Genomic DNA, 17,240 nt, shown 5'->3' on the forward strand with positions numbered 1-17,240 from the left:
GCAAGAATAGTAAAAGTCATTGTCAAAAAGATGTATGACTATAAAGAAGGCTGGCTGATCATATAAGCTAGAGTTAAAGATAACATATAGATACCCTGCATGTTGTACTATATGTTGGCCTAAGAATCCTGCCAGGAGCTATGATATTAAATGAAAAATGCTCTTTGTGGAAATGCCTTTCACAGCTATGGACAAGAGTTCTTGATTTAATGAGGCAGAGAGAGAATCTATGGAAATAAAATGGACAATTTTTATTACATAAAATTGACTTTTGTATAATTTCAGTGCAATGAAAATTAGAAGGGAAATAGCTAAATGGAAAAAAAAATCTTTGAAGCATATTTCTCTGATGCTCTGCTATCCCAAGATATATAAAGAAATGATTAAATTATATAAGAACAAGAGCCATTCTCTAATATACAAAAAGTCAAAGTATATTAACAGACACCTTCTTTGAAAAGAAGAAATGCAAGTTATAAATAAAATCCAAATCATTAATAATAATAGAAATGAAGATTAAAGTAACTCTGAGGCTTCACTTCACCTAGCAGGGTAGCAAAGATGACAAATAAAGAAAATGACGATTCTTGGAGAAACTTTGGGAGGAGAGACACAAAAATGCACTACTAGTGGAGCTGTGAGCTGGTCCAGCCATTTTAGAAAGCATACCCCCAAAGTCACTAAACTATAAACTGGGTGACATACCCTTTGTCCCAACCACAATTCTACTAGACTTATTTATACCACAAAGAGATCAAAGAAAGAAAGGACCTATATGTACAAAAATACTTAATAGCAGCACTTTTGTTTCTATCAAACTGAGGAATGCCTAAGCAAATTCTAGTATGTGAATGCAATGAGTTATTATTGTGCCATACGGAATGATAGAAGAGACAGGTTCAATTCCAACCCACTGCACTTTTTCCTTTGGACTTCTCCACTGTGCCCCCCCCCCCCCCATCATGTGCCAGTTACCTTTCCTCTCCCCGGCCTGTCAGCCTCCTTTTGTGTGTTGTCTTCTCCTAGTAGACTATAAGCTCCTTCAGGGCAAGGACTCTTTTTTTTTTTTTTTGGATTTGTATCCCTATGGCTCACTACAGTGCTGGGCACCTAGCATGTGCTTAATAGAAGTTTACTGGCTGGCTGATTCAGAGAAACTTGGGAAATGATGATGAGTGAAATGAACAAAACTGGGAAAACAATTTATAGGATTACAATATTTTAAAAGAATACATCTTTGAAAGACTTAAGAACTCTTATCAACGCAATGAACAACTATGACTCCAGACACAAAATGAATCAATCCTTCATCCTACTTCTTGTCAGAGAAGAAACAGACCACAGACTACAGGAGCAGAGCGAGGCATGCGTTGTTGTGATGGGGCCAATGAACATGCAGATCCATTGTGCTTGACTATGCTTGTTACAAGGAAGGGCATCAGTGGGGAGGGGGGTTAAGAGTTACTAGGGAATAGTGCTATCAATACCAAAAATACAAGGAAATAGGAGTAGCAATGTAACAATTATAAGATATACATCGGCATATATTTTATATATAAAACACATGAGAATGCACAAACAGCACAGTGCTGGAGTGACTGTTAAATTGATTATGAACTCAAAAAACAAGATGCACATCATAGACATTGACAGTTTTACGGAGAATTCTCTTCTGATCTCATATAAGGAAATGATCATGTTTGCCAAGTTCATAATAAATTTGAAAAAAAATATTGTATTTTGGGGCTATTGATTACTATAAGGTACTTGTGGCAAATATTTTCATTTTATATTTGTTATTTTAAAATAACTTTCCTCAGAACATTTATGGCTAGCAGGTTTCCCAGGAAGAAGGAAGGATTAACCCTCTGGACTTAATAATGGAAAGATTTTCCCAGCATGGTGAAATTACAAGCTAACTACTATAACATTCCCCTCCCTAAATAAATGTAAACCCAGAACCTTTGCATGGTAAGTTTCCCTACTGCCTCAAGTTTTTTAGAGAAAAGGATTTTATAAATCTTAGTTTAGACATTAAGTCCAACTCCTCATAATTACAGACTGTGACCACTTGGTCATTATCAAATACTAACAAAAATTTAAGTAAAAATTGGTTTATTATCCACTTGCCAAAACAATTTCCAGCAGAGCTCACACCCTTCATAAATTAGGCATCAGAAGTGGAATTTCCCCTGAAGAGTGGCCAGAAACAATTTCTCTTTCTGTTGGAAGCTACACAAGGGTTAGACTTCACCCCAGCCCTCATATATATAGTCCCTTCCTACCACTAGGTTGGGCCTCTTGTTCTTAAAAGCATTATCTGCTAGGTCTAGCATTTGTTTGTTATCTGGTGGAATATGAGAAAAAGATTAAGTTGTTAATTGCTTTTCCTGCCTTTGGCATAAGTGGAGATTCTTTGATGAAAAGTTATTTCACATTTTTAGAAAACTTCTTATATTTTATTAAAAAAAAATTTTATCTGGGCCTTTGCTGTACATCAAAACATTCTGCATTATTTGAGTGTGTATCTGGATTTTAATCTGTTTTACTTGTTATGGTCAAATTATAATTTAAAATAATTATGAGCTTTTTACTTTACACCATTTTTTTTCCTTTTTAAAATAATATGACATTTCAGAATTCTCTGTACTGGAGAAAAGTGGGATATGGTCAAAAAAACTGTGGTATATGAATTAATGGAATATTATTACTATTACTGTCCAACAATAATAATGGCTAACATTTATATAGTTCTTACTATGTGCCAGGCCCTGCGCTGAGAGCTTTACAATTTCTGTCTCATTTGAACCAAGGCGGGCAGACGTTAAGGGACTTGCCCAGTGTCGCATCGTTAATAAGTGTGTGGCTCTGGACTGGAAAGGAATTCTGCCTTTAAAGGACTGGGGAAAAAGCATGGGAAGATGATGGCAGCAGCAGCAGCAGCATTTATGCAGCACCTACTGTGCGCTAGACTCTGCAATAAGAGCATTACAACTGTTCTTTCACTTGATCTTCACAACAATCCTGGGAGGCTGATGCATTTTACAAATTAGAAAACTGAGGCAAAGAGGTTAAAGGACTTGTCCAGGGCCTTAAGGCGAGATCTGGATTTGGGTTTTCCTGCTCTGCCCCGCTGCCCCCCAAGATGTGTGTAGACTGGTGATGCAGAAGAGTATCAATACAAACAAAAGCATGGAAATGAAGGAATGAACAAGCAAATGAAAAGATCCCCACAGGGAAGCCAAATCTGGAGTGACCAAAAACCACCGATGGTCCCACAGATCAGACAGCAAACCTATTTTCTTCCCCGTGGCAGCAAGGAATGCTCCCCGGGCAGAAGCTACAAACCGTCAGACACAGTCAGTATACTAGGTATGTTTGCTTAACTATTTCTCTTTGTTATAAGCAAGGATCCCATCTACAGGGGTAGGGTTGTTGGTTTCCCCCAGAAATGACTGGAATATAAGAATAAAAGCTATCAATAAAACATATTTATAAATAAATACCTGGCATTTCCAACTTAGCTAGTGCAAACTTGTAAGAAATGTCTTAGCACTGGTCCAAGTTTAAATTTCAGGTTCATCAAGCAAAATTTACAAAGAGGGTCAATGCTGTTCTCTGGCCTCCCTGCTTAGGCAGCAGTGCCATGGGAAGGTAGAGGCTGCTTTGATGGACTTCTAGGCACTGGGTCTACCTGAAGAGTAGCTACAACTATGAAATGTACTAACAAAATAAATGTGACAGTACATTTCTGTCAAATGCCTACTTCTATGCAGATATATACATATAATGTATATCACATATATACCATACAGAGAGAATATTTTAGAAAAAAGGACAAAAACATCCTTGAGTTCATGTTTAAAATTCAAGAATAGATAAACTTTTACCATTTTAAATAACCTAAGTTTTTATTTTAAGTATTATAGTTTCCTACTGGAAAAAGAAGATAATTTTACAAATGCCCTCATCGACTTAAGCTTGGAAATATGTTTTGTTTTGGTTTTAATTTGAAATTAGTTTAACTTTCAGTAAGAAATACCTTTGAAGTCCTTTCTCATACTTTAAAAAATTAATATACAAGGCATGTAAAGTATACAATCTGACTAAACACACTGGAAATGTAGAGCTCTAATTTTTAATGTGCAATCATTTTTGTACTGAAATGTTTATTTTGGTGATTATAACAAGCTGTCCCATTTATATACAAAAAAAGTATTCAAAAAACATCTATCTTCAGAGGTGGAAAAAGCATTTTCCTAAGTATTAAAATTGTTTTTTAGCTCTCCAAGAAGTTTATAGGGAAATGATAGAAATTTTGCAGGCTAAGTGAAAGTAAAACCCAACATTTTCAGACTTTAAGCTGGGCACAACAATCTTCACCTCTACTTACTTAACATCTTCAAACTGGTGAGACAAACAGCAAAAACAAACAATGAATCACCAGATACGAGTTGAACGGACATACCTGGAGCTGGTCTATGCTTCCAAATGGACTCTTTTGTTTTCTCCTCCTAAATGCATCAAACTCCTCAGATTTCATTTTTAGCATCTTTTCTTGTTGCTCTGTCCTTAACTGAAGCTCCTACATAAAAAGAGGATGTGAAAATACCTTGGATAATTTCATTTGATTAGCAGCTTGTCAAATTTTCTAAGTGTTTTGAGCTTTTGGTGGGGTGAGTGATTACTTTAGAAGAATGAAAACCGCAGCTATGCAGCAGGACTCAGCAGCAGGGTAGTACCCTCATTAGTTCCCCCCATATTTTTCCTTGCCCCCAAAGTCACTCTCCCTTGGTTTTTAAGAGCTGCTCTACTAGAGGCTGTTACCTCCTGCATCTGTCAGGTCCCAACTCAGGCAACTTCTGGATGCTCCAAGAAAGGCCCCCAGCCTAAAGACACTGTCCCATATTGAAGGTGGGACATGGAGGAAGGTGCTGCTAACTGCTCTTCCAAGCCCTGACAATGCTGCAGCTGCCGGGGCCCAGCCGGGCCTCGGCTGCCCCTCGGGCACCGGTACCTCTGCATCTCCTGCTCTGCCTTCATGCTTATCCTTCCTTCCCCTCCCCCTCTTCTACTCTGCCCTCTATTTACCGTTGTTTTCAGCCTACTTCATTAGAGTTTGTTCCTCTCGTTGCTATTTTCTTCCCTCTATCCTTTAGTTCTTTCTTTGCCCAATATGCCCCCATAACAAAAAACAGCCAAAGAAATATTACAGATGAAAATAAAGTAAACCAAGCAAATATTACTACGGCACATTTGAAAAAGTAAAAGAACATTTTTAATTGCTTGTAGGCAAAATCTGGGAACACGATATCCCCATTCATTCCTACAGTCTGAAAACACAAGGCCTGCTATATCTGTGTAATTTATGGTTTACCGAATCTCTCTGGTTTAGGGTTCTCAGATGGTAAAACTAGGTAACGACGCTGGGGTTGCTGTAAGAATCAAATAAGATGATTTATGTAAAATAATCAACAATCGTAAAGTACTACACCAACGTAAGCTATTATTATTGTTCACGGCCAACAGTAGTCGGGCTACTTAGCCCCAATTCAGTCACAAATTCCAAATTACTGGAATCTATACAACCTTCATATTACTAAATGTATTTATTATAAAGAGAATACCAAATATGAAATGGATTAGCCTAAAAGTTTGTAAAGAAAGAAAATAAACACCAGTGTCTGACTGTCAATACTATCCTTGAGATCCAATCTGCTGAGTCACATTATACATAAAACTGATTTATTAGATAAATCTGTCTTGAATAGGGATGCCAAGAAAGACTTTACCTTTACACTGAATTTGACACACATGTATAAAATGGTTCTGCAACCTTTTCTAAAGTCGTCGTATTTTATTCTTTCAAAGCTTCATGGTCACTGCCAGTAAAGACACAGGGAATAGTAGGAAAGGGATGGTTGCCATGGACAACTCTCCTCTCCTCCATGATGGGAATCCCTAACAAGCATTTCAGAATAGGCCCAGCTATATGACAGTTGTCTAAAATAGGGTTGCACTGAAAAGGGGAAAATTGAGAATCTTTGTGACTTTTTAGGTAATGGTGTCTCACTCTTCTGTCCTCCCCCTCCTCCCCACTCCCTTTCCCCCAGGAACACCTAAGCTAGTATTATCATAGGTCAGGTAATGAATCTCAGTCGGATTCATAATGGTTACAAATTAGCATTCATTCAAAAGGAATTAAGTAGGTAATTACTTTAGTAGTGATTAAGGGCACCAGAAGCATTCCACTGACCAAGTTTACTAAATGACTGAGGGCAAGTGGACCTTGGGATGGCAACCCAGATGAATGAACTGAAGTGTGTATGTGTAGAGGAGGAACAGAAAACATCATTTAATTTTTGCTTCAAAAAGAAACAAGAGTTCTGGGGCCCCAAGTGAATCAAAATGGGCCAAATGATGTTAGCTAGTAAAACTAGATAAGGAACTTGGAGAGCCTTTTACATGCATATTTGATTTCTTGAGCCTTATCATTAATATATCTATAAAAATTATTTTCTCTTAATAAACACCCTAGGGAAAATATGCTTGTGACCTGCTGTGTGCAAGGGCAAAGAAAGAAAAGAAAGCCAAGCGGCCAGAATAAGGACATACAGATAGAGCGGCAACAAGTGCTCTGGGGGAGGATTCAGAACCACGGTCAGAGCTTTAGTCGCTTCAGCTGCACAGAGCCAGAGATTAGCCGTGGGTGTTTAGAGTACAGTATGGCTAAGAAGGAAGACCTAGCTAAGAGAAAGAATTTCACTTCAGAGAGTGAAATGATTTCTGGGAAGCTGAGTTATCCATAAGGCCCTTCCCTTCTAAGTCTGGAGGTACAAATGCTAGCTTTCTGATTATACTCAAAGATGTCTTCGACATCTAGTGGCTAATTCAGATCTCTTTAAGCAGTTGATGCCACAGTACTATGGCAAGGATGATGATAAAATGTCATTTATAAGATTTATAATGTTAAGATTGTAAAAAGAGAAGTCAGAAGTGTCTAGGATAGATTCCTAATCTCAGAGAACATGTAAAGCAAATATGACTTTTTCCTAACATCCTCAGGTAGTATTCTCAAGGGGAGAGAATACAAGTACAACCTGGATATGGTCATTTCTAGTTTGTGAAAACACGGACAAAATAGCATTACAAAGGGAAATTAATTCTTAAGTGAATTTTTTTTTACTTTATTTAAAAATTTCAAAACATGCAAATTCCTCACATAACCTCAGAAGACTTGGATTCCATTTCTGGCTCCAGTATCAACCTATTTCATGAGCTTAAGATAATAGCTTGATCGTTTTTCTCCTTATTCTTGCACGGTATTTTTTTAGAAAAAATAATGGCTCTAGTTTTGAAGTAAGATGATGGGCAGAAGAGCAATGGAAACGGAGAACATTAACAAATTTTTTTTTCAGTAAATAATATAAATGGGGAACAAGACCTAAGACATATAACATTTCTTAACCTGAAAAAGAAGAGTGATCTCATTAGCTGTCAGCACTCCGCTTCTCACCTCAGAATTACTGTTTCATGAGCTGCCGAGGGCAGATCCTGGTCTGAGAAGAACCGCAGCTCCTCAGTGACCCCTGAGAAAGCTAGCTATCGTGCCTGGCACAAGGATGCACCGACAGCGACGTGTTCTCTAGCAAACAGAAAGGAAGCTTCCTTACTTTGATTTTCTGCTGATCTCGCTTAATCTCTGCATCCAGCTGCTTCTTTTTCTCATTTTCCTCCCGAAGTCTCTTCTGCAGTTGCGCCTGCTGGTACTTCATGTGATCGACGTTCTGTTCAAGCTCAGAGGCGTGCTTCTCATTCTGGGCAGACAGTGATGCCAGCTTCTTAGTGTCCTGTTGCTTCTTCTGCAAGACCTATGATCACAGAATACAATGAAAAATATGGGCAATGGAAAAACGGGCAGCTGTATCTGTCCACTTCTATCAAGAAATCCAAGAGGTCCATTTCATTAGTAAAAGAGAACATATTTCCTAGAGTTAAATAAAATCTATTTCTTATATTTTGATAGCTGCACAAAGGGATTATAACCTAAGAATTTTCATTTTTCCCACTTCTTCTGCTTTTCCTCTTCCATTGTAGAACAGGAAAAATAGTTGTACGTATTGTCCTTAATATACATATACAAAGAACAAGAATTCTTTACACAGACATAGCTTTTCACTAGATTTATGAAAATGACAGTCAAAGCCAAGTGTGAATTTTCAGAAGGGGGAAAGGGTAATCCTTTCATATGATGATTGTTTTCCCCCTTCAAAAGAAAATTAGATTTTTCATAATGTAAAAAGTATTAATGTGAGAAGACTATACATCATAATGGTCCTAACAGTTGAACATATGAAAATGGCAAGGAATGATCATTTTTAAAATGTGGCTCTTCTGTCAAATGATTCCTAATATAATTGAAAAAAATCCTACAGACTTTCTTACAAGATATGCTTTCAGTAAAAATAAAACTTACCTGCAAATGTAAATAAACCTGGAACCATTTTCTATGAGAATGTCGAAGAGTAACCTATTAATTACTTTACTAATTATTTTAAGTTAAATGACAAAAAAAAAGGAAGGGAGAGAGAAAGAGAAAGGAAGGAAGGAAAAAAAGAGAAAGAAAGAAAGAAAGGAGGAAGGAAGGAAGGAAAACTAATAACATGAATTCAGGTTTGGTTCTGAAAAATGCACAGCCCCACCTTTGCAAAGGACAAGGACAAGGACAAGGACAAGATGTGTAGAACAATTCATAAAAAAAAAATTGTTTCCCTTTTAATTGTTGTAAAGGATAGCTCTCAGAGGAATGAATATACTGGAAAATGCAAGTGATATAAAAAAGATGTTAAAAAATTTTTAAAAGGAATTAGGATTCAAACTTAAAACTCCCAAATCAGTCCTCATTCCACTACGTTTTTAAATTTATGGTTATGCTCAGTGGGTCTCTCTGGGCTGCATCTTGAGTTTCACTACTCTTTAAAACATAATATTCCATTCCTTCCTGAGTTTTCTGGTGGGCATAGCTTAGTCTTGTGCTATTCAAATTTCCTTTCCTTTGAATCTGAAAGTCTTTCGACTGATGCCCTGTATAACTTGTTTCTGAATCTGAATTTATTATATTTACCCATTATGTTTTCCGAGATTTTGCTGCCTTGAGTTTTCTTTTCTGGAGGTGATCTATGAATTCTTTCACTTGTTATTTCATTGTCTATATTTAGAAGTTCTGGGCAATTTTTTTGTATCATTTGCTGCATTATAATAATGTTCAGGTTTTTAATCTTGTCATAATTCTCAGCGAGACCTACGATTCTTTGGCTGTCTCTACAGAGTATTTATTCATAGATGCCTAAACTCATCTACTTCCTCTAAAGACCATATTTTCTTTTTAAGGTTTTCCCTATTGATTTATCTGCTTACAGTCAAGGTCTTTGAGTTCTTTTCTTCCTGAAAACTTTGAATTTCAGTCTGCTCCCCTCCCCTTTATTTTCCCCTATTGCTCACTTTCTAACTTTCTCCTCAACTGTGGCTCCTTACAGGGCTGTATTTCAAAATGTCTCAGTTCCTCCAATGTCAGGCAATTCACAGTTCACCAGTCTAAGTCTCTGTCCCACGTGACAGTGAAAGTCAGTGAAGAAGAGTTTTCTCATTCAAAAAGTGAAAGCCTTTCCCAGGCTCTCCCATAATCAGAACACCTATAGCATAAGAGACCAGAAACTTAGAAAGAGGATGTGCCCATAAGGAACAAGACTAATGGAAGAGAGCTGACACTGGTCCATGGGTGCCCATACCCAACCCTATGTTAAAAAGGTTAGAAAAGTGGATTCTAAAAGGGCTGAAATACAAAAGAGCCTTGGCAAATTCTATTTCTAACAGTTAATAAACTTAGTACTTGATTTAACAACCTCTATCCCAGATAAGATTAGACTAACGTCCCCCCCAAAAAAAATTCAGGAAAGAAGACTGGAAACTTAGCCAGGATGAGAATGAACAAAGAGGCAATAAGGCCTAGTTCCATTTATTATCACATGTAGGTCCAGGACTGTGATAGTAATTAATCTAGATATACAGAGAAATGACAAAAATGTTTAAGAGCAATACTCATTTCCCATCATAAGTGCTCAAAGGATATGAATAGTTTGCCAAAGAAATATAAACTACCAACAATTAAACACACAGAACTCTTAATCACTAATAAGAAAAATCCAAATTAGCAAAGATAATTAAAAATAGAAATAATCATGGTGAAGGGAAGACAAGAGCCATGGGTAGATAAGTACCCTAATATACTATTCGTGGAGCTTTGAGCATATCTAACTATTCAAGAAAATAATTCGGATTATGAGAAAAGTTATTGAACTGTTAACACCCTCTGCCTCCAAAAATCTTACTATTAGGAATATACTTCAAGAAGGTCAAAGACAAAGAGAAAAGCACTATGTATTATTCAAATAAGCAATTTTAGTGAGTAATATTTTTAAATTAGAAACATGTAGTCGCTCACTGAATGGGGAATGGCTGAATAAACTGTGGTTTGTGATGCAGGATTAAATACACTGTAATTATTATGTATACATTCCTGCACTATAAATGAGGAAAAGGAGGAGTTCAGAGAAATATGGAGACACTTGTACGAATATGTTTAAACAGAAAAAAAATCAAATCAGAACCAGAGAGAGACAATGAATCTGGAGCCTTGATTTCCTTATCTGCAAAATGGGGATAATAATAGCATTCAGCTTAAAGGGTTGTTGTGAAAATCAGATAAAATACTGTGTGTACACCACTTCAAATCTCAAAGTGCTCTACAAATGCTAGCATCTTCCCTTTAAGATGATCTCCCACTTACAGTGTATAGATTTGCATATACACAGCTGTCTGGGACCTTTTTTTTTTTTTTTTTGGTATCTCGAGCACTTAACACAGGTGCTTAGCTTTCATTAAGTGCTTTACTACGTGCCAGGTACTGTGCTAATCACTAGGAATACGAAGGAAGGCAAAAGCAGCTTGCCCCCTGAGGAGTTCATACTATCTGTTGACTTGCCTTGATGACTAACTAGTTTTGGTTTCAGAGAAGGTGGCAGCTAGAAAACAGAAACCAAGGCTTGCAGGTAAAATAAAAAAAGAGAGTGGGATCATGGAGCATAGTGGTCCAGAGATGTCACAAAGGCATTTTTGTCAAGTGAATACTTATCGAGAGTCTATACTATTTAAAATACACATGCTCTCTCACACACACACACACACACACACACACACACACACACACAATTTACTCATATTTACAACAAATTGGATTTTTTAAAAAAGGAAATCATTCAATTTCCCTTACTGCTTCTTCCTTGTTCTACTAAAGACAGCAAAATCTCACCGCAACATTTTTTCTACTCACAATCCCCAAAAGAAAAATACTTGGCTATCAGGGTTAAATGCCTTTTTCTAATTAATTACCTGCACTTTTAATTTTGCTGCATCCATCTTTTTCCGAAATTCCTTCTGTAATCTCAGTTTCAAAGCAACATCCCTCAGATCCTTGTTTTCCAGTTCCTGTAGCTGCTTCTGGGTTTCAGTTAATTCCACTTTGGCCTGTTCTGCTTCATGTGCCAGCTTTGTTACTCTCAGGGAATACTGTTTACTTACAGCCTTGGCATCATTACCTTAATAAAATGATATTTAAAATGATTCAAAAATCACTTGTAGAATTCACTTCAATGATAAGATATAGAAAAATTAAAATAATTAATATTACATCTATGAATAAAATAGATAAAAGTTGACAATGCTTACTAAAAAAAATCTATAGGTTAAAAGGTTGTAAAGCACTATTTGGCATTTTTATGCCAAAAAATAAATTGCTTCTCCTCCCTCCTTTCTTTTTCAATTTTTATTACAAAAATGGCTCTTTGTGTAGGGAAGGAGAAGAATTATATTTAGAAATGAATGTGATATAAAAAACCAGAACATATAAATACAAATAAGATTAATTTTATTTTTAAAAGAGAATGATATATTAAGATCTTTTAGGGATACAAGCAAAACTGTCCTTGGAAAAACTTCTCTCTCTAAAAACATTTAGTTGAAAGAAAAAATAAAAAGAAGAAAGAATTAATAAGTTGAAAAAAATTTTTAATTTGAAAAATCCCAAACAAGCAGAGAAGAAATTTCAAAAATCAGAGGAGAGAGGAAATAAAGACTACAGAAATGCTAAGTAAAGCTAAGGGATCTTTTTTTTTTTTAAAGAGTATTGAAAAATTGATAAATATTAAGTTAACCCCATGAGAGCTAGGGTGAGTCTGAGAAAAAAATCAAAAGAAAAAGAGAGGCAATTGTCCAATTCCTAAAATGAAAAAAAAAAAAAGTGAATTCACAATGATCAGAGAGGGGAAAAAAATCTACAATGTACAATCACATATCAGCTAACTTAAGAACTTACTTAAAGGGCATGGATGACTGCCAACATAAACATAAAATACTCAAGTTAACAAAATTATTCTAAATATAATCTTAAATAACTCAGTCTCCAAAAGAAACTAAACAAGTCCTAAATGAACTACCAATGAAAAAAATAGATTCAAAAAGATTTGCAAGATAATGCTATCAAATGTTTAAAGAAACAAAATTATTCATAACATTTTTTAAAAATACACTCTACCAAACTTTTTTATGTGACAATTTAAGATCTTAATTTACAAACCAAGGAGGGATAAAGCAGAGGAAGAAAATCATAATTCAATCTCATTAATGAGTAACTATGCAAATTCTTTTAAAATTCTAGTAAGAAAATTACAGTAACAAATACCTTAAATTATTTAAGCAAGACCAAGTTGGATTTATATCAGGAATGTTATATTAAGAAAATGAGTATAATTAACCATATGAATAATAAAAAGCTACATGATTATATCAATAGTTAGAGAAAATACAGTATTTATGGTAAAAATTCTAAAAGTCATAGACTATAAAATAACTTTTTTATAATAACTAAAGTATAAATTTTAAAACCAAGTATCTACATTATTGCAACTGAGAAATACAAAAAGCTTTCCCAACACCTGAGTAAAATATTTCACATAGTATTTCCCTAATATTTGCCATAATTCTAAAAGCACTAGCAATAGTCAAAAGAAATTAAAGGTATAAACATCAATATAGAATAGATAAATCATCTCTATTTTCATATGATATTATAGCACATCTGAAAAAGAAAACCAGTAAAGAAAGGGAGGAAATGAAAAGTTTCAGTAAAGGAGCATCATATAAAATCCATTAAAATCACAGCATTACTTTATTGTGCTAACAAAAACCAGAAGAAATGATAGTAAAGGAAATTTCATTTAAAACAATTATAAAGTACACAAAATGTCTGGGCATTCTCTGGAGACAGCAAAGAATTAAGAAATGAATGTAATATGATTTGAAAAAGAACATAAATACAATTAGAAAACTCTTTACAGAAATAAAGGAAAACAAATAAATGGGACAACATTGGACAAAGTGATAACAAAATTTATTTGAAAGAAATAAAAGGTTTAGAATATTAATACAAACAATGAAAAAATAGGAATGATGCAGACTCAGTGTTTCCAGAATTCAAAATATAGGATGACAAAGCAATAATCATCAAAAATATTCTGGTTAAAAGATAGAAAAGCCAACCAGTGGAACAGAATATATGAGCAAGATTCAGAAGCAATCAAAGTGTATAATAAATTTATGAGCATAAACTACTAGGAGAAGGAATGCCTATCCTAAAAGAACTGCTGGGAGAAATGGACATTTTGAGAGATGTTTGACAGAAAGTACATTTAGACCAGCATCTAATACCATATTCCACAATAAATTCAAAATGGAAATATGACCTTAATAGAAAAGGTCATATCATCAAAAAAGAAAAAAAAATAATCAGAGGCAAAAGGAAGATGGTAGCACCTTTCAAAAATATGAGTGTGGAAAATTCTTAAATAAAGGATAGAGGTCATCATAAAAGATGAAATATACAACTTTAATTACAGAAAATGAAAAACTTTTCACATGGATAAAATCAATGAGACTAGAATAAGAGGAAAAACTGTGGAGTAGGGAAAAATTTTCTACAAATATGTGATAAAAGTTTGATATCCTAGAAATATTGAGAACTGATAAACATATCAGACCAAGAGCCATTCTATAATCTATGTGGTTAAAGGATATAAATAATTTTCAAAAGAAGAAACGTAAACTTTCAAAAACTATCTGGGAAAATGTTCCAAATCACCATAAGTGAAAAGCAAAAACAACTCTGGACTTTCCCTTCACACCCTCAAAATGGCAAAAATGACAAAAGACAGAGACAGCAAATCCTGAAAGTGTTATGAGATGATAGTCTAAGATTCACTTTTTGAAGCTATTAAATTAGTTGAAATGTTTTGCAAAATAATTTGGAATTATGAGAAAAGTAGTTAAACTGTCCGTTTCCTTTTGACCCAACAATCCTGCAATACACCTTTGAGGTATTTACCTCAAAAAAGTCTAGGACAAAAGGAAAGGTTCGACATCTGCCAAGCTAGTGTCAGAAGCATTTTTTAAAAATGAAGTGGCATAATCATTAACTGGAAAATGGCTTAATTTAAAGTACATGATCATTACAGGATATTATTGTGTTATAAGAAACAACAAATATGAACAATTCTAAGAAAGACTTATCAGCAACAATGCAAAGTGAAGCAGCAGAACCAGGGGACTAAAATAAGGCAAAAGAACACAAAAAGGCGGCTAAGCTGTTATTAATTGTAATGACCAGTTCTAGTCTCGGAGAACAGCATATAAACCACATTTCCCTCCTCTCAGCAGAAAGCTGGGAGACTACAAGTGTGAAATACTGAATATCCTGTTAGACATGGTCACCAAGTGAGTGTATGAGGAATACTGATTTTTCTTTAATTCTGTGTTCTGAGCTGGATCATAGTGAGGCTGTAGTATGCAGTGAAAAAGCAAAAATACTATAATACTAACAACAAAAACATTTTTGCAAGTGAGCTGGCTTACAAGAAACTATTACCTGTTTTAATTAATTCTTTAATGAGCTCTTCTTTCATCTTGATATTGATTGTAAGTTCTCTCATTTTTTGCTTAGCTTCTGTGAGTCTGAGTTCTGAACTCTTCAACTTTTGCAAGTTTAATACCTGACTTTCCTGGAGACATTCAACTTTTATACCTTAAACATGAAAGAAGCAAATTTCAATTCAAACATTTATTAAGCACCTAATACATGCAAAGCAGAGCACTAAGCGCTGGGACTACAAAAAAGAAAAATGACACGATCTCTGCCTTCAAAGAGATTATGATCTAATAGGGAGATAGGAAACAATAACTCTGTATACATACATACATATATACACACGCGCACACACACATAAGTGTGTATATGTATCTACGTTTGTATACATACAGAGAAACAGAAAGAATGTGATTAGGGCAAAGGAGAGATAAAAAGTAAGAAAATGTGAGGAGGCAGGGACTACTTTGGGCAGGAAGAAGTAGGGAGGTTTCATAGAGCAGATATTTCAACAATCTGAGTTAAGAAAGGGATACATCCCAGGCATGAGGAACAGCTTGCTGCATGAACACAATGAGCCAAGAGACAGCAAGATTACTAGGGGACAACAGTAATCTCGCTCGATAAGAACTTAAGAGTGTGTGTTTGTCCTTCATTGCCAAAGAAGATCATGTCATCAGAGAAATGATGATATGACTTGCACTTGACTTTATTTTTTTGAGTGAGGGAGGGCTGTGCAGGTCACCAGCCTCACTTCTCCTCCAGAGCCATCTGAAGCCAGTGATAAGATATTCATCAGGATGACCGGAGATGACCCAGGATGAGGCAACTGGGGTTAAGTGACTTGCCCAAGGTCACATAGCTAGTGCGTGTCAAGTATCTGAGGTGAGATTTGAACTTAGGTCCTCCTGACTCCTGCACTGGTGCTCTTATCCACTGCACCACCTAGCTGCCCCACTTAAGAGTACAATGTCAAGCTAAAGGGTTTTATATTTTCTCCTATAAACAATGAGGAGCTACTAAAATTTCTTAAGCAGGGGAATGATATGGTTAAAGTTTGTGTATTAGTAACATTATTTTAGGGCAGCTATGTAGCACAGTGGATAGAATGCCATTCCTGGATTAGGAAGACTCATCTCCCTTAGTTCAAATCTGACCTCAGACATTTATTAGCTGTGAGACCCTGGTCAAGTTGCTTAACTGTTTGATTCAATTTCCTCACCTGTAAAATAACCTGGAGAAGGAAATGGCAAACCACTCCAGCATCTTTGCCAAGAAAATCCCAAATGGGGTCACAAAGCATATGGAAGAAGGCAGAGTGAGAAGTTGAGGATAATGCTGAATTTGAAAACCTATGTGACTAGATGGTGATTTCCTTAACAGAAGGAGGCAAGTTTAGAAGAGAAAATGTGTATGGGAAGAAAGACAATACAATCACAACCCACTCACACCTGCTTATCCTGTAATATTCAATTTTTTCCACTAAAAAAAAAAAAGCCTGGTTGTAGGGAAGGGCTGCTCACTAGCCCCTGCCCTGGTGTGCAGAGCCTGCCACTGAGGGATATCTGCTGCAGCTACAAGGTCATAGCAGGAAAGGACATCACAGGGAATTTTTCTTGCCACAAGTAGATGGCTTGGAAGTTGGCACTAGGAGAGAGGGGACAGAGTGGTTGGAGTGCAATATTACTTAAAGAGGGAAGGATAGTTGCCTTGTATACTGGCTCACGAACAGTTAAGGGGGCAGTGGTTGAGAAGTGACCCTTCTTCACCCTCTCATTGGTTCATCACAAATCCCTTGGGGGGTGTCAAGCAATTGTCAACACCCCTTCACATACCCCCACCCAAATATCCCACAGCTTCAACTTTGAGAAACCAAAGCCCTAGTAGAATGTAAGGAACTGTTTTCCCTAGCACCTAGAAAATGCCTTACATATAGTAGGCACTTAAATGTTTAATTCAATTCAGTTTGTCAACAGCATCAAAAGTTGCAAAAAAGATCAAGGATGATAATGACTGAGAAAAGGCCATCAGATTTAATATTTAAGAAATTACTGACCATGGCAGGGCATGTATGAATGCAAAGAATCGGGTATGATCAGGAAACAAGTAGTTTAGCACTTGGAACAGTTCTTGGCACTAGTAGGTGCCTAATAATGTTTGATTGATTAGTCCAATTTTATGACAATACAGTACACATGAGAGGAAATGA

At 35.8% G+C, this 17,240-nt stretch overlaps 1 protein-coding gene across 5 annotated transcripts in view; it reads right to left on the reverse strand.

Annotated features, from left to right (window-relative positions):
* Positions 1-17,240, reverse strand: part of KIF27 (kinesin family member 27) — a 108,504-nt gene that overhangs the window by 46,694 nt on the left and 44,570 nt on the right. For all 5 annotated transcript variants that reach the window (XM_072605531.1, XM_072605525.1, XM_072605519.1 and 2 more), the window contains 4 exons: positions 15,035-15,190; positions 11,449-11,654; positions 7,674-7,871; positions 4,469-4,585 (listed from right to left, as the gene is read on the reverse strand). In XM_072605531.1, the coding sequence (XP_072461632.1) occupies positions 4,469-4,585; positions 7,674-7,871; positions 11,449-11,654; positions 15,035-15,190 (677 nt within the window). The remainder of the gene's footprint in view (positions 1-4,468; positions 4,586-7,673; positions 7,872-11,448; positions 11,655-15,034; positions 15,191-17,240) is intronic.

The sequence above is a fragment of the Notamacropus eugenii genome, chromosome 1, assembly GCF_028372415.1.
Source record: "Notamacropus eugenii isolate mMacEug1 chromosome 1, mMacEug1.pri_v2, whole genome shotgun sequence".
Lineage (NCBI taxonomy): Eukaryota > Metazoa > Chordata > Mammalia > Diprotodontia > Macropodidae > Notamacropus > Notamacropus eugenii.